The sequence below is a fragment of the Ambystoma mexicanum genome, chromosome 6p (genome assembly GCF_040938575.1).
Source record: "Ambystoma mexicanum isolate Mex_15411 chromosome 6p, UKY_AmexF1_1, whole genome shotgun sequence".
NCBI classification, from domain to species: Eukaryota; Metazoa; Chordata; class Amphibia; order Caudata; family Ambystomatidae; genus Ambystoma; species Ambystoma mexicanum.
In genome coordinates this window covers 720,074,589-720,099,556 of record NC_090935.1, presented here as the reverse complement: position 1 = coordinate 720,099,556, position 24,968 = coordinate 720,074,589, and the positions used below count along the sequence as shown (strand labels likewise).

The 24,968-nt window shown below is 46.2% G+C and overlaps 1 protein-coding gene across 4 annotated transcripts in view; it reads left to right on the top strand.

The window, feature by feature from the left end:
- The window catches only part of TMEM161B (transmembrane protein 161B), a 919,424-nt gene extending 904,515 nt beyond the window's left edge, over positions 1-14,909 (top strand). For all 4 annotated transcript variants that reach the window (XM_069627595.1, XM_069627592.1, XM_069627594.1 and 1 more), the window contains one exon: positions 13,394-14,909. In XM_069627595.1, the coding sequence (XP_069483696.1) occupies positions 13,394-13,662 (269 nt within the window). In that variant the 3' untranslated portion in view covers positions 13,663-14,909. The remainder of the gene's footprint in view (positions 1-13,393) is intronic.
- Positions 14,910-24,968: the final 10,059 nt, after the last annotated feature.

Below are 24,968 nucleotides of genomic sequence, written 5' to 3'. Positions count from 1 at the left end.
CCTGGACCTGCGACGACTGAACAAGTACATCAAGGCACAAAAGTTCTGGATGGTCACCCTCCAGCATGTGCTGGGACAGCTGGAGGAGGGCGATTTCCTGTCGTTGTTAGACTTGGAGGATGCGTACTTCACATCCCCATTCTAAAAAGACACCGAAGGTTCCTCAGGTTCGTGGTCCAAGGGCGGCTCTACCAGTTCAAGGCCCTCCCGTTCGGATTGAAGTCGGCACCCAGGGTGTTCACCAAGTGCCTCGCACCGGTGGCGGTCGCGGCTGCACCTACAGGGGATCCACGTCTACCCCTACCTGGTTGACTGGCTCATCCGGGCAAAGGAGCACACTACGAAGACCGTCCAGCTGCTCACGGACCTGGGGTTCTCCATCAACTTTCCAAAATCCAACCTGGTCCCGTCGCAAGTCGCCCTGTTTCTGGGAGCCAAGCTCGACACAGTGGCGCGGCTGGCCTCGCCGTCGGAGGAAAGGACCAGGACCATCCTGGGCAAGGTGCAGCGTCTGCTGGCCACGGACATGGCCAGGGTAAGATCTATCAAGTCCCTCCTCGGGATGATGTCCTCCTGCATTTATCTGGTGCGCCTTTGCAGACTTCAGATGCGCCCCTTACAAGAGTTCCTCGACGCCCGCTGGGTCCAGTCGATGGGCAGCTTCGAGGACAGAATCCCACTCAATGAGACGTTCCGCCAGGCGATCCGGTGGTGGGGTACCCGTTCTCATCTGTCGGCGGGCACGGACTTTCAGACCCCAGCTCACCAGGTGACAGTGACGACGGATGCCTCCCTAGAAGGTTGGGGAGCGCACTCCGGAGATCTTCACGCGAGAGGCCTTTGGCTCTCGGAGGAGAAGTCACTCCACATCAACATCTTGGAGCTCCGCGCAGTGTTCTGGGCCCTCAGGTCTTTTCTTCCATCCCTCAAGGGCAAGGTGGTGAGGATCTTCACAGACAACACCACCACGATGTTCTACATCCGGAAGCAAGGGCGGAACCAGATCCCCTGCCCTATCCAAGGAAGCCCAGGATCTGTGGCATTGGGCCGTCGCCCAAGGGATGTTTCTGGTGCCTTTTCATATGGCAGGAATAAAAAACACCATCGCCGACTCACTCAGCAGAGAGCTGCGCTCGTGCCACGAGTGGGAACTACGCCAGGATCAAGTGGATCGGTGAACCCTAGATCGATCTCTTCGTGACGGCGACGGCCGGAGATTCGCCAGCAGGTTCCCCCAGCCGAGGAGCATGGGCGATGCTTTCTCGTTCCCCTGGGACGGCCTATTCCTTTATGCGTTCCCTCCGTTGCCGCTCCGGCTCGCAACCAGCTCAAGAGGTCCCGGTGCAGGATGATCCTCGTCGCACCGGCGTGGCCGAGACAGATCTGGTTCCCGGACCTTCTGGACTTGTCACCAGTCAAGCTGCCGTCGGACGCGGATCTTCTCTCCAGAGAAGGAGGCGCCATTCTTCATCACAACCCAGAGTCGCTGAACTTGCAGGCCTGGTTCCTGCAGCACTAGAGTTTGCAGGGTACGACATCCCAGCCGATTGCAGAGAGGTTCTTGCAAAGGCCAGGGCATCCTCAACTCTCAAGTGCTACAGACATAAAATGGAAGAGGTTCTCTGTCTGGTGCCGTGCACAGAAGATTAACCCTCTGCGGATTACGGCCCCTCAAGTATTGCCGTACCTACTGTCATTGGCCAAGGCTGGACTAGCTCACGCTTCCATCAAGATACATCTGGCCGCCATCTCACGATACACCAGAACTACAGGACGGGCGTCCTTGTGGTCTCATCGGCTGGTGAAGGAATTTATGAAACGATTGTTCCGATCATTCCCGGCGGTGAAGGCCCCTGCCCCGGCGTGGGAGCTCAACGTGGTGCTGACCAGGCTCATGGGGGCCCCATTTGAGCCTATGCATTCGGCACCGTTGCAGTTTCTGTCGTGGAAGACAGCATTACTCGTGGCCATCACCTCCGCACGACGCGTGGGAGAGATCAAGGCCCTATCTTGCAAGCCACCGTACTTGACTTTTCACAACACGAGGGTGGTGCTGAGGACGCACCCCGCCTTCATGCCCAAGGTGCCTTCGGACTTCCACCTCAACAAACCCTTGGTGTTGCCAGATTTCTTCCCGTCGCCTTCGTCGCCGGCTGAGAGGACTCGCTGGACGTAGCTAGAGCGCTGAAGTTCTACGTGGACCGCACGAAGAGTTTTCGGAAGACATCACAGCTGTTTGTAAACTTTGGACCTGTGAATCAAGGGCAGGCTCTTTCGAAGGCTTCCATTTCCAGATGGCTCTTTCCAGATGGCTCTCCGGCTGCATCACGCACTGTCACCGGTTGGCAAACCGACTGCTGCCCGGCTGTCCGAGAGTCCACTCGACCAGAGCGATCGCTGCTACCACGGCTTTCCTATCTGGTGTGCCCCTGCTCGACATCTGCAGGGCTGCGACGTGGAGGTCGACGCACACCTTCACAAGATTCTACTGCGTCGATCGGGACTCCAGGGAGCAGTCCAGGGTCGGCCAAGCAGAGCTACGCAACCTGTTTGCTTAAGGTGAGCCTGGTGAGGAGGTAAGAGATGCTTAATGTTGAGTTTTTTGTATTGCTTAATGTTGAGCCTGTTGCCACCTCCCGTGGTTGTGCATGTGTATACTGCTATGTATTCTTATATTCATGAGCATGTGAATCCATGCCAGACCCCATGCTGGTGAAGGAACTAGTTTCTTACCTGTAACTGTTGTTCTCCAGCATGGGTCTGGCATGGATTCACATGCGAACCCTCCCGCCTACCCCTCTGCGGCTCTTCGCTTGGTCATACTGCCACTTTACGTGCTACCAAATCTGAGGATGGCTGCCAGAGGCGGGGCTTAGGGAGAGGGCAGTCATTGGCTGTGGGCAGTGTGGCCCAGAGACCAGTGATTGGTTACTACTAAGAAAGACCGATCAGAAACGAAACTGATACTGATTTTTTCTATACCGAGGATTCCCGGCCTGACGGGGAATATTCATGAGCATGTGAATATATGAGCATGTGAATCCATGCCAGACCCATGCTGGAGAACAACAGTTACAGGTAAGTAACTTGTTCCTATTGCGCACACACCTGCATTTTGCGCCTAAATTAATCTCCAAGTTCCACGTTAATCGATCAGTAGACCTTCCAACATTCTTTCAGAACCCAACTAACGCAGATGAAAGAAGCCTCCATACACTAGATGTTAGAAGAGCAGTTGTTTACTACATTGAAAAGTCTAGACCACAAAGAAAGACAAACCAATTATTTGTCTCTGTGGCAGCTGGTACAGAAGGGAAACCTGTCTCTAAATCAGCTATTTCCAAATGGATTATTAAATGCATCACACTGTGTTCTCTTGCCAAGAGAGATTTACCCTTCATGCCTTCAGCTCTCTCGACTCGAGGCATAGATGCTACTATAGCCTTTATTGCAAATGTTCCTCTAGATTCTATTTGCAAAGCAGCAACCTGGAGTTTTGTTCATACTTTTACCCAGCACTACTGCTTGGACCCACTTCGCAGGTGGGACAAGCAGTGCTAAGAGATCTCTTTGCTACTGTTCCTTCACACATCCCACCATTTCCTGGTACTGCTTGCTAGTCTATGCACAACATATGATGCTAAGCAGATCCACAAGCATCCGAAGTCATACTTTACTCATCGTACCCATATTTCTGATGATTGAATCTGCTTGGATTAACATGCTCCTATCCTTCCTCCCCTCTTGGAGTAGAAGGAACATAGACGTCTTACACCTTCTTTCTTCTGTACTCACTCCCGCTTCTGTAAGGCTCCCCCACGGCAGAACAAAAACAACCGGTGGGACATCGCTGCGTGGAGTATTTTGGGTACACTACACGTCACGTTGGGGATAGCGTTCGAGTCACGCCAATGTCGACGTCCCTTTTTGATCTTCGAATGAAAGGTGCAATACACCACGATTACCACTAGATGTTGGACTATATGCACAGCATGTGAATCTAAGCATATACATTCATCAGAAATAAGATTACGGTGAGTAATGTATGTCTTATACTGCCCTGTTAGTAAAGATTATTGCGAATGGCTTTCTATCTGAAACCTTCTTTCTTTGGAGGGGACCAGGCTGGGGTTCCCCCTTAACCCCTCTTTTATTTCCCTTGGTAGTTGAGCCTCTGGTGTAGTGTGTTCTGCCCTGAGAATACAGGGTTTCAATATGGAGGCAGGGAGTACAAGATTTCCTTATTTGGCAATGATGTTTTGAAGTTCCTGACCAACACAAAAGCTTCCTTCGAAGTGCTGCAGCGGATCCTTGAAATAGCATCCATCAATCTCTTGAAATGTTAAAGGTTAGCATACTGGAGAATCGGCGGCACGCCTTAAAACAACTTTCCTCTTAAGAGGTGCAGGGCAAAGACTGAAATATATGGGAGTTCAACTTCCAACTTAATTTAAAAATGTTTATAATCACTAAAATAAGAGCAGACCCGAGACCTTGAAAATACCTATTCCTTGAAAACACTGATTGATCTCATGGATTGGTAGGCTGAACCCAGTGAAAATGAATGTTTTGCAGGGGCTATTATGTGTTTCAAACCATTCCACTGTATATCCCAGAAAGAAAATTTAAAGTATTGCAAAGGTCACTTTGTTTCACGATGGACCAAACTAAGAGTCTCACGGAAAACTCACCATCTCCCATGGAAACAAGTTGGTTTAGCCTGTACTGAATTAAGACACCATCAAGCATCTCAGTTGTGGTTTCTCAACAAACTGGTCATCTTTACTTTAACCAAAGTATAGAAGATAATAGAGGAGGGTATTGTGGATCAGCCGCTCAGGTATGTGCTTTGGCTTCCTCTAAAGGGAGACTGATGGCAGTATGGGAGCTACCACCCATGGAAGCCACTATGCAGATCTTGGATACATTAGCAGTGAAGATTATATCTGGGCCCGGCCTTTCTAATCTATGGAAATCCCTAGTTCAGCCAGGCATCCCGAACCAGTAACTTTGAGAAATGGCTGGATGGGGGATGCAAATTCCTAGGACAGATATACAAGAATGGTAGGGTCAGATCTTATCAGGGGTGCAAAAATAAATTCAAAGTAGATGAACATATAGGTATTGGCAATTAAGACATTTTCTTCAGAACAAAAAGGTGGGGGGAGCATCCCTGCCACTCGCCAAATTACGTCGGGGGACAGTGGGAGCGGGATGGATTTTATTACAGCTTGTCACATGGACTTAGGATGGGACTATACTTTAAAGGTGTGGGAACTGGTTTGGAAGTACCCCATATGTCATCCACGTGTATCAACACAGGGAACAGTCATACAAGATGCTTTATAGGTGGTATATAAAACAAGACTAAAATTGTGCCCATACCACTTTGGGAAATGTTGGAGAGGGTGTAGAGGAGCTGGTTCCTTCATGCATATCTGGTCGTCTTGCCCAAAACGCACACTGCAGTATGATTCAAAATGTAAAAAGGTTGAAGAACACTTAAACAAAAATACATAGGAACCCAATAAAAGGACTCCTGGGAACACTATTGGAGGAGCCTATGCTGGCTTGGAGATCTGCTGAATTATTGGAAAGGGTTCTTCTCCTATAGGCGAGGCTGGTTATAGCCCAGAAATGGAAGTCACAGGCATACCCTAATCCCCCTGGATTGGTACAGCAAGTTGTGGGCGATGCTGTTATATGAAAGGCGTGCTTACTCCTTGGTAAGGGAGAGGATCATGCATGCAGTGATCTGGTTGGCTTATCTAGAATATGTTAAGAATCAAAACCACTTTTGTACCTGTCGACTAGATGGAGGGCACTGGGATGTCTCATTTGAGAAACTGCAAAGATCAAAGGACAGTGATTAGAGGGAAATGACTCTTTTTAAGAGAAGCTGACGAATAGCCTGGAACTCATCCTATTTCTAAAGCTAATGTTAGAAAGTGGACACCTTATCTTTGTTGGATTATAGGGCAGGGGTTGATGATGGTGGGGTTGGGAGAAAGCTTTTCTACGTTGGTTTTGGCTTGAGGGTCTGAAATATTCAATTTCAGGTTCCGTATTCTGTGTTGTGTGCAATGCTATGAGGAATTGCTCTGATAAAATTTAATTAAAAGACTACCTAACAAAAAATGTGATTCTATTAAGATTTGCCACATTTTCTTTCTGGCGAATTTGCAGTTCATTATTTTTCAACAAACAGCAGGGCGACCCCCGCTTTTCCTTCTTACACATCTCACTACCCCTCATTGTATACCTTACCCCAACTTATCATGTATCTGGTTGTGGTTAAAAAAAGGAAATTGACAAAATGCAACAAAACCTTATTCGGCAAAATTGCCATTTGGCAAATGTGAGCTAGACCAGAAATTCCTGTGAAGCATATCAAGTCCATGATATTGACAGCGACTGCAATTCGCCAAACCTTCTTAGAAGAGGACTTGTTATTGCTCATTTGCCTTCAGGATGCAGTCTTCCATGTACCCATGCAGACCAGAAGTTTGCCTGGAAGTACTAGTATTCATTATGGGCGGAGCATGGTACCGGTTTAACTAGACACATTTTGGCCTGACATCTTTTCCTATTCCTACGCCCAGTCCCCTTTTCTTCATACTGTATCGGGGTCCCTGATAGGACTGGAATATTTTTCACCACAAAACAAACTGCTTCCCCTTTAAATTACAGGTGTGCGAGGGTGTCACCAGACATTGCTAGCCCTGCCTTCCAGCACCCCACTGCATTACTCTTTTCCACACATCCGAGATTAGACCTTCACCACACTAGTGCATATTTTTTTGAGAACGTTCTTACCCACTTTTCTTTCCTTTTTACAATTAATTCCCCCTCCGGTGCATGTTGGATGGCAGCAGCTTCAGTCTGTGTGGGTCCTTTGAGGGGTTCTTCCTGGTATTGCATCCCCACGCGCTCTTTTCAGAGCATTTACGGACCGACCATCAGTGGGACTCTTGCGTGATGCTCGGACGCCAAGGGCGTTGAAATATAGTTTCCCACAGATGGCATGACATTTTTATTTCCAGGTCTCCACCGGAGCATGCCGGAAGTGCTCTTATTTTCCAGAACACCCCAGCAGAGGGCTATCTTTCTGAAGAGTTCTTCGGCTGGGAGGGGCTCTTAAGATTCTTTCACTGTTGGCAGTCCTCGGGCCTCCAAGTCTACTTACGCTCATGCTGAGAGGTCTACTAACTGTCTTGTGGGAGAGCCATGATGCCCCTCCTAGCCACTCCCGGTAGTTGTCTAAGGAGCCTTTGGGGTCCTTGCACCAGGTCTAGACCAGCTGGGGGCGGAGTGGTGTGTGAGGCAGGGACACTTGTACGTGCACGGATAACCGGAGGGAGAAAAGCCTCCAGGAGCCAGCTCAGAGATCCACAGACGTACCAAGCCACCTGGCTTCAGGGCTCAACTAAGCCTGCCCCTCAAGGGTCTGCACCTGGGACAGAGTTAATGTGCATCCCATCTTCTTAGATCAGTGTGAGCACCAGCAAAATTGTGGCTAAATCTGAAGGATCCATTTTTCGCCTGCTGAGTCGGAGCACACATCCTCAGGTGAATAGTTTCCCTTGTAGATTGCAACAGTCAGTGAGCACACCTGGGCGACTTGCCCATTCAAGACACACCTCGATCAGACATTTTTTTCTTTTTTGGCACCCAGAGTGGTCACCCTTGCAGGTAAATTTTTTAAGCCACCCTACCTCAAGTTACTCAGGCATAAGCTTTCCAAACCACGCAGGTTCATTGAAGCTGGGCACATCTACTTGGACACAGGTCTTCGGCTCCACAGCCTTAGTCACAACCATCCTTTGCAGCCTGTGAAAAACGCTTCTTCGAAAGGTTCATGGACTGGTGAAATTTCCTAAAATCACTAGCATTCTTAAAGATGTGAAGGTGATGGTACTGTAACCTTTTGCATTGCAAACTAAGCACTCTTTCCCCACACCTACTTAATTTGCAGCCATTCAAGACTGGGAGTTACCATGCACGGCCCTCTGGCACACTACTGCACTCCCCCTTTTTCGTGTTTTGGACACAATGTTGCTAATTACATTAGCTAAATTAGGGGTATGGAGGAAGGGTCGTATGGAGGAAAGTGGACTAGGAGTACAGTCACTATAGTGAGCATCTTCCTTACTCCTACGTCACACCCCCCCTCCCTCCATAGTTTATGCAACTTCAGACGACTAAAACACACTACTCTCTGTGATGGGATCTGCCATGGTGACTTCTCCATCCATTCTTTTTCCATTGAGAGCCATGTAGTCATCTGGGGCGGCTGCATCCATTGTAATGGGCCTATCCTATCATGTAGGGAGACCATCTTGCCAACCTTTTGGTCGGCAGCTAATTGGAGTAATGGGAGGAAAATCTGATAACCATCAAACTCTTCCTTGTAGCGTCGTCTCTTCCATCAATCCAAAAGAAAGGTCCTGCAGATATTAATGGGTAAACCCACTGCAATGCATAGCCTTCTCAAAAAGCATTGTCGGCTCTCTATGCAGGGAAGGACCTGCTGATCTGTTTCTGGGCCCTAAGAGCTTGGTCCATCTGTCATAGAAGGATACTGCCCTTGCGAACACACTGAGCAGACAGGAGATTACATCCTGTAAATGGGAATTGCACCCGCCGGTGACAATACAATATGTTTGATGTGGTGGTCATCCTCAGAAAGATCTATTCACTTAGAACTACAAGTGTCCCACGTTATATTCCTGGGAGTTACCCCTCCAAGGGTCTTGGAGGTGCAACAGTTGTTTATGGGCACTTTCATCTTGTTTATGCCCTCCCTCCTATTAATCTCATTCATCTCATTGTTTGACGCTTGAGAAAGTACAGGGCAACAATTTTCATTTCAGACACTCATGACCATTGCATGTGGTGCTTGGCGGCTTGCCCTAACAGTGAGTGCTGTGAGGCCTTCTAAGGCTTACCCTTCAAGGCCAGACATTTCAGGGAGAGCTGACATTTTGTGTCTAAAGTATAGACGTAACAAAGACCTGCCACAGGGGCGATTCAGTCGGAGCATGTCCACTCCAAGCACTTGTTGAGGAGGGGCTCTGCTGGAGTCCTGCTGGTTTCAAGGGCAGGTAAGGCAAGAAGCGGTCTCACTCAAGGAGCACCTCAAGATCTTCCAGAAATGAGCAGCCTGACAAGTAGGCACATTTCCTGGCCCTTTGGCACAGACCTCTTAGTTCAGTCACTTGTACATGCTTTCACTGGGTAGCATCCGTGGCGTCAGGGATTTAAAATACTTCTGGCACAAGATTCTAGCTGCGTTTGAGGAGATGCGCCAATGTCAGACTGTACCTTTCACCATCGCAGCTTTGCAACACTGATCCAAGGAGCGGTGCCACCAGATTTTCTTCACTGTTTGCTGAAACCTACTGAACTAGCCCTTCGACCGGATTGGCCACCAGACTGCCCTTAAGCCAATCGGGAGTACTGGCAGGCGTAAGCCAGCCCCCCAACGAAGGTACCACACCAAAGGCTCCTGTCCGAGCCTGTCGAAGCCGGGAGCAGCCGGTAGCCCTCGGCCGTTTGATCCATGCCTCACTTCACCCAGCCTATCCAGTAGCTATATCTTGTTCTGGTAAGCACCTGTGCCTCGCCACTGCTGATACCTGTCCGACCCCTACATCCTCAACTCTGAACCCCTCCGATTCTGGTGCAGACCCCAACGTCAACAAGCCCTAGTCTGGTTGTTCTGTTCTGGCTCACAGGTCTTTTCATCGTTGGTCCATGTACCCTTTTGTCCCTATGCTCCCCCTTTGCCCACCCGGATCACTAGCACAGCCCATCCGTGCATTGTTACCCTCATCAAGTAATCTTAGTGTCTTCACAGCTGAACATAAGTTTACTGTATCCACAGCCAACATTTTATAGCGCAGGTTTGCCCAAACGCGCTTTTCGAGATGCGCCAAGTTGCTGAACCAAAACATGACATACTTGGCATGGTCACTGCCTGCACGCCAACAATGAATACTCATCTTGCTCCAGCTACCTATAGCCTAATTTATTGGACGACTTGAGATCACATCCACAGGCTACCTGCTAATGCCACTTTGAACTACAGCAAAGATCCTCTGCTCCGGCTACATGCTGCCGCCTAGTGGCATTCCCTACCTAAACTTTTATATTATGTCTGAAATGTAACTGTGCGCAACACTGCAACCTACCTATTATCCGATTCTGCCTCATACTGCATCTTGCCCATAGGTCGATTCCGCCGATTGGCAATGCACTGCATATTGCTTGAGTTACTTTTGCCCATATTGCATCTTTCCCTAAAGCTATGTTTGCCCACACTGTATCTTGTTGAAAGTTTATGCTGCCAAAGTACCACACATTGCATATTGGCTGAAGGCCTCTTTTGCTTTTGCCCATATCGCATTGTGCCCACAAGTTAATTCTGCCCACACTGTATCTTGCTGAAAGCGTATTCCGCTGAATTGCCACACGTTGCATATTGCTTGAAGGCTGCTTTTGCCCATACTGCATTGTTCCCAAAAGTTAATTCCGCCCATACTGCATCTTGTTGAAAGTTGATTCTGCTGTTCCTGTCACATATTGCACCGTGCTGGAAAGTTGCCCTTGCCCCCCATATATATGTGCCATTCATTGCCAACCATTCATTCTCAGTTGGCCTGAAACACTAAGCTTGCTAAATGCTCAAAATTGTTATACCTGACTCCTAGCCTCTCAGTCGGTAAAGAAACCCATCATGTCAAACAGAACCCCCTAGTCTGTTACCCTTCCCCACTAGTCTTAACATGTCCACCACACGACTCAAACACCTTACTCAGGTTAGCTACATAGTGACCATCTCTAGCCGCAGATTGTCTCGACCCACATCCACGCAATGCCCACTGGCTCAGAGAAATAACACCTAGCAGTTAGAACAAAGCCCACCAGAGATACTTACCTTTCCAACCCCTCCTCCACTCTAAGAAGGAACTCTTTCCTAAAAAACCATCCACACCAACTCACTCCCTCCTAACCACCGCCCCACCAACATTTACCCTCTTAACAAATATATTCTATAAGCCTTTAACGCTAGATCCCTACCTGCCCACACCATAGACATCGCTGACATTATTACTTCACACAAATTAGACTTCCTTGCCATAACTGAATCTTGGCTCCACGCTGCAGCTGGCCCAGCTCTCTCACTAGCGGTCCTAGATAGCTACTCGATCTGTCGGCTGGACAGACCCATCGCCGAAGGCAGAGGGGTAGCCATAATCCCAAAAACATTCCTGAACATGAGAAAGACTCCGGTCAAACCTCCCATATCAGGTGAACTCCTCTCGGTAAAGATGTCGACATCACCAACTGCCAATCTAAATATCACCCTCATCTACCGACCACCAGGACCTGCTCTTAACCTCGAGAATGAGGTTGCTCAAATCCTCTCTTCCGAAGCCAAACCCATATCCCAAACCATCATCCTAGGTGATTTCAACCTTGGCCTCAATTACCCTCTTGACAAGAACGTGCTATCCTTTGCCAACACCCGATCAGCACTCTGCTACTCACATAGGATCCAGAATCCTACTCATGTGAAAGGTTGAATTCTCGACTGGCTTACTGATATTAACTGCAATGCAGTCGTCCTTTCAAACTCTCCCTGCTACTTTTAAGATCGAAAACAAGTCCAGTCAAACCAAGCTCCCAACACTGGCACCAGCTGCTCCATCCAGGAACAATCTAAACATCACGGCCAACAATCTACTCCCACTTCTGCAACCTATTGTGACAGCGCTTTCACTGAATAACCCTGATCCAACTAAAATGACATCACAAAACAATGACACCATGCTAATCGCCATTAATAATCTAGCTCCCCTTGCCATACGCAAGGCCAAGCAACCTGCCCACCTAAACTGATGGTTCAACCCCTCCCTAAAAATACTAAGAAAGGCTAAGAGGAAAGCCAAAGCCACCTGGAAGAAATCTCCAACCTTACTTAACAGAAATGATGTTGACTGTGTTGCCCGGGAGTACAAAAAACAAGTGCTCCTTACCAAAAGCTCCCTGTATAGTGACAGAATCGCCAAGGCCAATTCAAATACCAAGGAACTGTTCTCAATCCTAAGGGAACTATAAACCCTGATTCCCCCAGTGGAAAATTGGAACAAGGACGCAAGCTGGTCCTTGAACATCCAGAATGTGCTTCAAGGCAAAATTACCCAAGTCCAGCCTAAAATTGAAACAGAAAGGAACAACCTACCTTAACTCATCAATACGCCTACAATGCAGCTGAACAACACCAACAACAAAGTAATACCACAATTTCAATTCACAGAGGTCACCAATGAAGAAGTCCTCTGAATAATCTCAACCTTAAAACCACCAAGGTGCCAAGGGGAACACTGTCCCCCCTTGGTCATAAAAGACTGTGCACCTCAATTTACCCCATTCATCACCAATCTCATCAATGCCTCTTTCAAGAGTAACTGTGTCCCAACGGACCTTGAGAATGCTCGAGTATTACCACTACTAAAAAGAAAAACACCCTCGACCCAAACATGCCCACGAACTACCACCCCATTACGACAGTACCATTTTTACTTAAAATCTTAGACAGAAACACCTTGAAGCTAACAACTTACTTGGATTGCGCCAGTCAGGTTTCAACCCTGAGAGTCTGCTTCAATTTGGTGAGGGGGGGGGGGGGTTTCAGTGGTTAAAGCAGCAAGGAAAATGCCCTCCTAAGGTGACGCCTGGCAAAAGGCCATCGGAGTAGTAGTACAAGACAACATTAAGTCTACAGAGGAGCCCTGCAGGGCATCCCATTCCGCTTTAGAGAACTCGCCTCATTAAAGGAACAGAAAACGAGCTAATAACAATAGCAAACCAATAATTGGGATGTTCCAGAGCGTGTGCTACGACATAATTGGATGGCTCTATTGAAGATATTCAGTGCTAGGAAACATTAAGTTAAATGGAACCGTGGTTCTCTGGCTTTGATATTGTTCATAAATGCACATAAACCATGCCCACACTCCTGAGAGTATATATCTGAAATGGGTTTCTGTTGCATGACTCAAGCACCAATCTATATATTCCTGCTTCCTGAAGGTAAATGTTATTTATTTTCTCCTTTTTTATGGTACAAAGTTTAGTGGAAAATGTGTTAATTTCAAAGGTTTCATGATTTCCATAACTGTGATGAATGCCTCTCTTGCAGGTAAAAGTATAGTATTCTAGCTCTATTTATTAAATGTATTTTCTAAAAAATGTTTTCATAAGAGGGCTTGCTTACGTTGCGTTTGTAAATAATGCACACATATGTGCTGTTTTGTGTACACAATCATATATGTCACATCAAGCAGATTCTCCAGTGTCAACATTAAACAAGTATTTATGTTTTCAGGTAATCATTCCTGGGGCATCTATCAGGAGTCTGAATCCCCCTCTCCAGTGGAACCTGCTCTACTTTCCAATTCATATTTTCCAGGAGCTACGGAAAAGATGAAAGTCACTGTTGCACAAATCAGCGTGGCCCTTGGCGGTCTGAAGAACATTTTTACACCCCTTCTTTTCCGAGGGCTTTTGTCGTTTCTGACCTGGTGGATTGCTGCATGCCTATTTTCCACAAGCTTGTTTGGTCTCTTCTACCACCAATACTTGACTGTGGGATGAACACAGGCGAATAATGCAGACATTACTCCATAGATTGTCTACAGGTTCAATTTAGTTTTTTCCAAGTGGAGGATGAAGAAAGACAAATTGGAAAACACTTCTCAGACATATCAAACGAAAATGTTCACATTTGAAACGCCTCATCTGTGTTCTCAGGGTGAATATTGTTCTAAACATCACCAAGATGATCATGATCTTCATAGCCATAGTGATGGGTAATGATCTTCTGATGCAGCTCCAGATTGGAGACTGTTTTATTTAACTACTTAAAAGGACCACACTTTCTCTGCTTTCCAGGAACATCCAGCTGCCAATCAAACCTTTTATGACACTGACAGAGGGACATGGCTTGCGAATGTTAACGACAGTTGATCGGAAATATCCCTGGAAATATCTGTCTATACATTTGAGCCATATGCAGAGAAAAATAATTGTTCTGTTGGACATGCATTGATCACTTTTCTGAGTGAAATAAAACACCAACAGAACTGATGAAATTGTTACTGTATATTACAGTCCATAAATATGTATAATGTATGAATTTTAGTATAGGGACATATGTGCGATATCAGATATTTGCTGCCTGATGAATGCTCAGGTGCTTGTTCAAGGAGATTGTTGCTGTATACAAATGTCTACATTTTTGCCATTGATGCTCCGTAATTTGTGGCCATGTGAAGACTTAAAATGCAGTATTGGTGCTACTTTAGGCTCAAAATATGCTTAGGTATTTTACACTTAATTTTTCCAGGTAGTCCTTGTTCGAATTCACTGAAAAATTGTCTAAACCATTTTATTCTTCACCATGATGAGATCTGACTGAATTATTTTATGGTCCTGCTGATTGTGTATGTATTCGTGACTTCATATTATATATATAAAATATATAATATATAAATTGCAGAGAAGGTGGGAACACAGGTTATTCCAGTAAACGTCTGGAATCTGTTACCTGGATATGAATGGTATTCTACAAAGTTCTTTCAGAAGCCCTTCAAAATGAAAATGGAATATTTTGAAAAGTCGCATTTGTGAAAGTATTGAACAAGTTATCAAATAGTAAAAACAAAATCTGTAGTTGAACGCTTACTTTGAATCAAATTAATGTTTTGGTCAGTTTCACTTGCAAATCTTCGTTTTATGAAATAATTTAAGAAACTCCAGTCAGTCAAAGCAGAAAATGATGTACTGTATGCTTTGTATTGAGTTCATGCCAATTAAAAATGAAATTACAAATTTATGCACCACATTAAGTGTCTGAGTTTTTATTCAATTACTAATCATACCAAAACTGACCATTTATTTATTTTATTCGGATTTATTTAAAGCGCACATCAGCCCGGGGGCATCGTGGCGCTGTTACATGAATACATACATAGTCTGGTTACAATGGAAGGAAGATGGTTACAAAGCAATTTTCATTACAGGAAGCATTTCGTGTCGAACACTTTTCGTATCAGATGTGTGCGAGCTGAAGTGGGTGAAGGGAAGGTGGAGTTAGCTGAACAGCGTGGTTTTGAGGGATTTGCGAAAGAGATACAGAGATGGTTCTGCTCTGAGCGAGTTGGGGAGGGCATTCCAGAGCTTAGGTGCCATGTGAGGGAAGCCAATGCCGCCGGCTTTGGCTCTTTTTACAGTGGGTACTTGGAGTTTGTTGGCGTGATGACTTCTTCTGGGGCGGACGGAGGAGTTCTTGGTTATAGTTTCAGATAGGGGGGTGCTGTGTGGTTGATGCATTTGTGTGTGAGGGTGAGGATTTTAAAGTTGATCCTTTCCTTGACTGGGAGCCAGTGGACGCGTCTTCTGGCCTGTGAGATATGGTCAGTTTTGGGAATGTGTAGTGCAGCACGGAGGGCATTGTTTTGCACTATTTGGAGCCTGTTTAGGTTTTTTGATGAGGTGCCTGCCAGGAGGGCGTTACAGTAGTCCAATCTGGCTCCTATAGTAGCTCTGGCTATGGAGAGGCAGTTGGGCGTGGTGAGGTAGGGTTTTATGGCATAGATGAGTTTGGTAGTCAGAGCAGAAGCTGAGGCAATGGCGCTGGTTTGTCTTGTCATAGAGAGTGTCGCGTCAATGTAGACTCCTAAGGTCTTGACGGCAGAGGAGACAGGAATGCTAATACTGTCGATGATCATGTGCAAATAATCGGGGCTGAGTTTGGTTAGAGTTTCGTTAGGGGCTAGGATGATGATTTCGGTTTTGTCTCCGTTTAGGCAGAGACCATTGATAGCCATCCATGTTTGGATAGTCTAATAGATTTTGCGGAGGGCTTCTGAGTCAAGGTCGTAGTCTCCAGAGAGGGGGAGGAGGACCTGCGTGTCATCAGCGTAGTTTGTGTACGCTATGTTGAGGGAGTCCAGTAAGTCAAAGAGGGGTTTGGTGAATAGGTTGTAGAGGGTCGGTGCGGTGCAGGACCCTTGTGGGACTCCACAATTGATAGTGGTGGGGGCGCTATCCTGGTCAGAGTATACTTTCATGGCCCTGCCTTCAAGGAAGGATGTGATCCACGTGGTAGCCTTGTGAGAGAAGTGTGCAGCATTGGAGAGGTGCGATGTGAGAATGCTGTGGTCGACCAGATCGAATGCTGCAGAAAGGTCGAGTAGGAGGAGGAGGGCAGGTTTGCCTGTGTCCATTATTTTAGTAATTTGATTTTTTAAATCTAGAAGAGCAGATTCAGTTCCATGGCCTTTGCGGAAACCTGACTGTCTTTTGCCTAGGATGGTGTTGGTTTCCAGGTAGTGTTGGATTTGATTGTGTGCGGCTTTGTCTAGGATTTTAAGGAGAAAGGGGACGGTGGTGATGGGGCGATAGTTGTTAGGGGAGGAAGGATCGAGAGAGGGTTTTTTTAGGAGCGGGCGGACCCAGGCTTCTTTTAGGCATTGTGGTACACTTCCAGATGCGAAAGAGGCATTGATAAAAGCCGTGATGATGGGGGTGAGGTATTCTGCGCACTCTTTGATTACGGAGGGTGGGCAGATATCCCCTATGCATGTGGAGGGTTTGATTTTTTTAAGGAGGTCCTTGACTTCCGTCTCAGAGACTTCTCTGAAGGCAAAAAGGGGTGTTTGTGAAGGAGAGATGTAGGTGAGAGGTATGGGCGGGCAGGTGGGGGTGTTGAGAGCTTTGCGTTGGGAGGCTATTTTGTCTTGGAGTAATTTAACTTTGTTGAGGAGAGCAGCCTGGATGCCTGTACACCATGCTTCATCATTGATGATTTCGTCTGGGCTGGAGGCTGGTGTGGTGAGTTCTTTGAATATGGAGAAAATTTCTCTTGATTTGGAACTGGCAGTAGTGATTCTCTGGTTGTAGGATTCGGATTTAGCAAGGAATATGGCTTTTTTGTAGGTCAGAGAGATCTCTTTAAAGTCATTAAGCGAGGATTGGTTAGGCGCTGCTTGCCACCTGGATAGGGCTTTGCGTTTCTTAGTGCGTAGGACGGATAGTTCTTCAGTGAACCAGGAATTGCAGTGTATTGATTTTTTCCCTTTTTTTTTCTTCTAGCGGGGCAATGAAATAGATGGCTTGAGTGAGTGTGCTGGAGTAGATGTTGGCTAGAGATGTAGGGTCAAGGGGGAATGGATGCTTGAGTTGCGGGGTATCAAGGAGAGGGGCGAGGTTGGCAGCAGTGAGTTTTTGGAGCTTCTTACTTTAGCGGGTGGGGCATGAGTTAAGGTTTTATGAGTGGGCGTGGTAGGAATGGTGAATTGGATGAGGTGATGGTCCGTCCATGGAAGGGCTGAGATGGAGGTAATTGCAGATGAGCAGTTGTGATCAGCTAGTCAGTCAATGGATCTGCCTTTGCTGTGAGTGGGTGCAGTAATTTTGTGTTCGAACCCCATGTTAGATAATTCTTTGGCTAAATTTGCGGCTGCTTTGTCCTTCGGGTCAGCTAAGCCAAGATTAATGTCCCCTAGAAGGATGCTTTTGGTGGTGCTTTTGAGGTTGTTGCCTATGTTTTGGAGGAGTTGCTTTTGGTAGTCAAGGGGAGATCCTGGTGGTCTGTAGGTGATAAAGAAGTTTATGGTGCAATTAGGTGAAAGGGCTAGTTTGGCAGTGAGGAGATCGGCGTTATTGTCCCATTGTTGATTACACATTCTTATGGAGAGGGTGTCCTTAAAGATGAGGGCGACGCCGCCACCAATTTGTAAGTTTTTACGGTCCTGTCTAAGGATGGTATAGTTTTCAGGGAGAGCGAGATGAATGGAGGGACTGGAGGCTTCATGGAGCCAGGTTTCGGAAATGGCCAGTATGTCGAGATTGTGGGTGGTGATAAGGTCATTGATTTCAATGGCATGGGCATGGACAGAGCGCGCGTTGATGAGAGCGCATCTTAAGTTTGGGCGGTGTGAATATGGGTGTGTGAGGCTTGGGCGTGGCACATGCAGTGTGATGCGAGCTAAGGTAGTGAGCGTGGTCAGGGAAGGAGGTCTGGGCGGCTGGAGTATGGGTGCGAGAGCTGAGTCTGTGGTTCCTAAGGAGTGTGGAGTACTGCGGAGAGTAAGGAGGTGTTTGGGGCGAGTTCTTAGTCTACAGAGCCTGAGGTGGAGTGGGTGGTGTCCGACCGGATCGGTAAGGAGGTTGAAAGTGGGATGGAGTGCATATGACGGTGTGTTGTGTATGAGATCAGATGGTGGGGTAGGGCAAAGGTGGGCATGTTGGTCTGGGTGCGCATGCAGCATGTTGCAGGTGGCCAGAAAGGAGAGGGATGTGAGAAAGATGGGAAAAGTGGAAGGGAGGTATGTAGGCGCTTTGGGGTGTGGGCTAGGGGGCTGCATTGGTAAACAAGAGATGTACAGGTAGGTGGGCAAGAACGCTGTTGGTCAGATCACAAAGTAAATCAGGGCAGTTTGGGGCAGTCAATATCACAAAAGAGCAATTTGACCAAGGGGCACAACACTACTGAAATGTGGTCTGTGGGCGACCATAGGGCACAATACAATTCTAAACTGGTCTGTAGGCGACCATGGGGCACAACACAACTGAAATGTGGTCTGTGGGCGACCATAGGGCACAATACAATTCTAAACTGGTCTGTAGGCGACCATGGGGCATAACACAACTGAAATGTGGTCTGTGGGCGACCAAAGGGCACAATACAATTCTAAACTGGTCTGTAGGCGACCACGGGGCACAACACAACTGAAATGTGGTCTGTGGGCGACCATAGGGCACAATACAATTCTAAACTGGTCTGTAGGCGACCATGGGGCACAACACAACTGAAATGTGGTCTGTGGGCGACCATAGGGCATAATACAATTCTAAACTGGTCTGTAGGCGACCATGGGGCACAATTCACTTGTGGGTTACCGTGAGGCACAACACCAGGCATAGCATGAACCGTATACCGATCAAAAAGCACAACATAGGACAAAGGGTGTCTGATCCAGGGCATGGGGCATAGCATGTGCCAGGGGTAACAAGGGAGCACTACTGTAGCTAGTTATAGCATAGCAGTTTAGCAGTAACAGTACTCACGTGGCTATCAGTAGCAATTTAACAAATGCAAACGTGTGGTAAAAGCTAGGAAAACTGATGGGGAAATGTTAATATCGCCACAGAGGTGCACAATTTTTCACAAAAGAAAAATCTCTTAAAGCCAGTTCTTGCACGAGCCATTCATGTATCTGAACAATGAAAATGTATCTGAAAAATGTATTTTTATCTGTATTTTCTACACCAGATAATAAGCATGCCTTCGTTTTTGCCTGCCAGTTGAGCCAAAAGAAAAAAATGAAAATTAGTTAAATGCAGAACTTCTGGTATGCTATGAAGCCCCTCTTCTTGCATGAAAACAGTCTCCAGTTAGCCTCATTGAACTTCACTGTGTCAGCCTTGAGGTATCATATTATTGTTTTGTTATAGGATCCTGCTAGGCACATTACCCTTGATTGTTATTTGATCTTTTAATTAGCTTTTTTACATCATTTGCCGTACCCGCCAGGCTTTGTTCTTTTAATGAAGGAGCCCATTTTTTGTACCGGTCATTTACTTGTTTATTCACTACCTTTATCTGCCCCTCCCATCTATTGCATGCCTTGCAAGTTTGACAGGCATGATGGGAAGATGATGGCACAGGTTGAACATTTTATGTGTATGATCCGTTTGCTAAATGGTCATCCAATTGAGTATTGCCGGATCAGTTAGGAAATGCCTTTATGCTGATTAAGGAAGATGAAAGTAAAAGATTGCATTCAAGACTAGGTCTGTTGGGGGTTACACCTGGCCCAAGTCTGGGGGCCCTGCATAGCCATCCGAAAAAACCTAGGATGGAAGACTTTCCCATTGACTGAGATCATGCATTCCCATTGTCACTGAGCTCACCCCGAGATCCATGTGGCTATTCCAACACCTCAACATCGAGGGGTCACTGGCTGCACATACCTTTTTGCCATGGCACTTGTTGTTGACCCCTACTGTGATGCACTAGTCATTAAAGCACTAGACGCCAACGTCCATACTTTAAATGTAGAGGGGGTCCATGTCAGGCCCTAACTTTCCACCTACTATCTCAATGGTGTAGTATACCAGGTTACCGAAAGCTCCATCAACCAAAGCTTCATCAACCATGCCAGTCTCCACAGTACTGGTTACTCATCAGTCTGTCTCCACCTCATCTAAGACTTCCTACTCTTCTGAAGTCCACAACTCCTGTGCTACCTCCTCCTTGAGAGTCGCCGATTTTTGTTGTCTCCTGGTCAATCCCCCAAATAGAGTACTTCACCGTCTGTTGATGTGGTGATCTTTTGAAATGTCATGTAATATCAGCTAAAAAGCTGAATCGTCCTACAGCTGTGGCTTCTAATAAAGCTACTCTCCCTTGAAACATTCCATGCACGTTCCTCGGGAAGGCCCTCAGTCCCAGGCATTAGGTAGGTCTGCCCACTAAGGCAACAGTGTAGTCAAAATGAAGAAACACAAGGCTGTTGACTAATATTTTATAGGATGCTTAATACCAGGGACCAGTCTCAAAGTGCGGACCAAGATTCAAACCTGTGTTGCTCTGCTTTGTCTTGCTTCCAAGACGAACACATTGCTCCTGAGCTGGCCTCCCGGGCCGCGGATGGACAAATTCCATCATTTAAGCAACTTCATTGTATACAAGTCTCTCAAGTTTCTGCTGCCAGAAAGAAATATTTTACTTCCAAGTACCGCCATCTTGGCTCCAACAGATGATAAAAACAAGATTCTGGATATGGCAGAGGAAAGGTATGTCTCTAGTCTTCTAGGACTTCAAGGTCTTAAACTGCTACCACCCTTTTGAAGTGCTATGACAAGTGGTTTTGGGATTCAAATAAACCTCTGGCACAATTAACGTCTGACGAAAGAGAAGACCTGTCGGAGGTGTTCATAGCAATGATCCAAAACCCAGCGATTATTACCTCTGTAGACCTGGATAACATCTAAAGTTTGTCAAGACCTTTCTCCGAGATGCCATTATTAGGGCAAGATCGTAGACCTGCCTAATGTGTCTCCAATCCTTTTGTTTAGGGTATTGACCCAGAAACGTGGTGCGTTTGGGGACAGGACTTGAAAACTGGACTTTGAGGCCTCCTTTTTACAGCCTCCACAGTATTCAAATAGACAAAGGAGTACAGATATTGAACAATCTGACAATGGCAAACACCAGGAAACCAGTGGGACTAGGCCGAAAGATCTTCAGACTACCTGGGGATATCACTACAGGGGATTCCAACAACCTGATACTTTAATCCCCTCTTTTAGATCTGCTGTACCAAAGCATCTTTCCGCTTAAAGCAAAGCAGCAACATCTGCACAAAGGAAGCTCACAAATATGTATGTTCCTTAGTGAGGAAGACGCCACCTCCTCTGAAGACACTGCCTTCTACTTCCTCAACAGAACAGAAAGCAACATACAACTGGTTGCTCAGCATTATCAAGAAAAGATGCACAATCCTATGCAAAATGTTTACAGAAGCCATGCATATAAATGTGATCCATCTTGTCATGCTAAAGCTGAAACCGCATATCCTTTCTGCAAATGATATAGAACCGTCCTGACTAATTGGAGTAATGGAAGACTTCACCAAGTACTTCCTGGTGCAAAAGAGGAATCTAAAGAAAGAGTTGAGACCAATATGGAATGTTAAGGCAAATGGAGAGATTTGCCATATTTCTTTCTCCACATCTTCCATTTTGTCACTAGATTACTACCCTATACCTTAAAGACGCCTCTCTCTGGTGGACAATCTCATGCTGTCCTTGTCTTGTTTTTACATGGGAAGAATAGTATTGGGACCCCTCCCACAGGGTCAGAGCAATCCACATGGGTGAGGTCAACTGTCTAGGGTTGTGCATAGTCAACTGAAGTACAGGATCTGCCTCGCTACAACTCTCTCCAACAACCCTATCCTTTGTTTCTGCGCTCTACTAAATAGTCCTCATTTCCATAAATCTCCACTGGGCCTGGGCATCACACCTAACTTCTGGACCTCTCAATGCTTTGCTGCCAACTAGCCTTCTAAAGGCACCACTTCAGCCTGCAACCTGTTACAGGGGGTAGTCATAAATCCTATTCAGAACAGAAAGCACATCAGGAATACTTTACAATGAGCCTGCAAAGCATTCCTGACCCTCATTCTGTGTCGCACTTTTGCAAGCTAATTTAATGTTTTCCACATCTACTGTGTGTACATTAACACCTAGGTGTATTCTAGTAAACCCTGCAGCCTGACAAGTTCCCTGCTTACCCAGTGGCATCCTCCATATTGAACGTGTTCCACTCAAGATTCTAGGATGGCCCCTGAGGAATGTCTGTGGCATCAAGAAAGTGGGAGGACCTCCTTTTAGAGACCCTTGCAATCCCTATCTCAGTGCCTCAAATCACTTCACTTGACACAGCTCAAGTGAAGTGAAGCTCACATAAAGGATCATCCTCACCTTAGGATTTGATTGGAGACAGAGGCATATTAACAGATCAACCTTACTTTATAAATCTGAACCTTCTTGCAGTCCATTGGGCGGTGAAGACTATTTTTGGCAGGCTGAGTCACTCCAAATTAATGTATTACCTTAACAAACTTAATAGAATCCTGATTCAAAATTATCTTGATGAAGATTGAGCAGATCTGCTATTGGGCTTGTGACAATGTCACCCGATTTATTCTACAGACTAGTGGGTTGACCAAGAAGGCTGGGTACCACCACAAGCTAGAAGATGATAGACCTATGGATGGCATGGAGAGAGTCCTGCAATCACCCCTGTTTTGTCCCAGTCTCATGGCAGGGCACAGTCATACCAGGAAGTGAGACCATATACAATGGGAGAAATAAATCCCCCTCCACCCCAACCCTATAACAGTGCTTTTGCATGCACTGAACGTGGGTGCTCTGTAGCTACTGGCCCTGTAGGGCAATCGTGGAATTGCGGTTCTGCATAATCTGCAGTGTTTGCATGCTCCGCTCCCCTTGCATGGGTGCAGGAATCCCATCTAAACCTATAGAAGCAAAGAGGGTGCATTGAAATAGGAAAGTAAACTAGACATTCAACCAGCCATCCACCATACAAGGCTTTCACTCAGTGTTTACAACAGATGATCTCAAAGTCCAGCCCCGGGGTAGCATTCTGGAATGACATTCAGAAAGAGGACCTGCAAAAGCCAGCCCCAAGTCCCACATCAGAACTGTAAGACAACCTTGAAGGTGGGTTCTAGCAGCCAATCCCTACACCAGCTTTAACTTTCTGACACAGAGAACGGGGTCAGAGCCAAGGTAGAGCAGGCAGAGAGGTCTGCCCAGGGAGAGGGACCAGCCAATCCCAAGTCTCTCAGGGCTGTAAACCAGTCCAGGATGTGCAGTCACAGTCAATTCAATTCCCAGCTAACACACCTGAACTCCCTTTCACCAGAGAAATTGGGAGGCAAGACCATAGCACTCTAAATTGCTTCAAGTGAGAACAGAAGAAACTGGAGACGGAGCGGAGCCCATGAGACAGATGGAGTACTACAGAAGGCTGGGCCAAAATGGAGCCTGGAAACTGGAGGAGACATCCAGAAGGCCAATCTGATGAGCCAAAAGACCTGCATCTGCTTGTAAGAAGAGTGATGTGATGCCTAAAGATAGTAAAGGTGATCTGTCCGAGGGTGATATTGTTTTAGATCATTGTGAATTGTAGTGCATTGAAGAGAGGAGTGGTGCACAGAGAGGTAAAGAAGGCATGAGGGACAGTAGTGGGTCCTAGATGGGAGATAAACAGATGGTGTCCGTAGTGACGGACACTCCCGTCCCCTGCACACCTTTTTACTGAATAAATCGAAGTATTTCAAATCCATGTAAAGTACATATAGATACAAGTTACGTATTTGAATTATTGGAAATGTTGTAGAGAAAGATGATAAGAGAAACTTGGATTTTCAAATTCTTCCTTTATGTTCAAATATGTTGCACAACGCGTTTGGGAATCACTCCCTTCATCCGGTGCAAATCAGATCACTACAATACAATAAGATGAAAAGAAAATGTACATTCTTTGAAGAAATAATTATTTCTTACTGTAGATACTCATACATAATCCATAAAATAATCCATGATATAAAGTATTTGTTACATAATCATAGAATAGTCAATGTTGTATGCACACTCCGCTATGGTAATGTGTATTTCTTTTAACAAAGTATAGTATTAATTCATTATTGAACGTAGAATCACAATAATAGTGCCCCAGGAAGTCCATAACAATCAGAGTATAAGATTAGTATGCACAGAAATCAAGTGAATAGTATAGAAAGAACATGGTATCCCTGCTTCGTTTTCCTAAATTGAACATATCCAAATAGAAACAGCCAGTGTAACGTGCTGGATGAGGCTTGGGTTCCAGTGAGTGAAAAAAATGAAAAAGTACCTAAAGGTATCTGGGAAACAGCTCCCTGTGTCGCTGAAGGACTATGTACTGTTCAGTCATTGAGTGAATTCAAGTAACATCTCCTGGGTACTGAACAAAACAAAGAATGGCCTGAATTTAATACCCAAGTATATCATGTGAAAGTAACAAACATCTAAATGGGTATGGAAATGTACCTCGAGATAAATCGCAAGAAGCATCCAAAGATGTGATTTAATGAGGACTCCCAAGTCGAGTTGGAATACAATGCGGCATGCGTCGCACACTTCTCAATCTGTGTTGATGTGGCTGTAAAGCTACATTGCTGGAGCCTGTGGATCTGCTTACGTCACATGCTCTGCATAGTCCGACATTTAGTGTAAGTCGCAGAGCATTACAAGATTTATTTTCCAAACTCAAACAGACGTCGACAGGGCACGTTTAGTAATACTATCCCTAGTGTGGC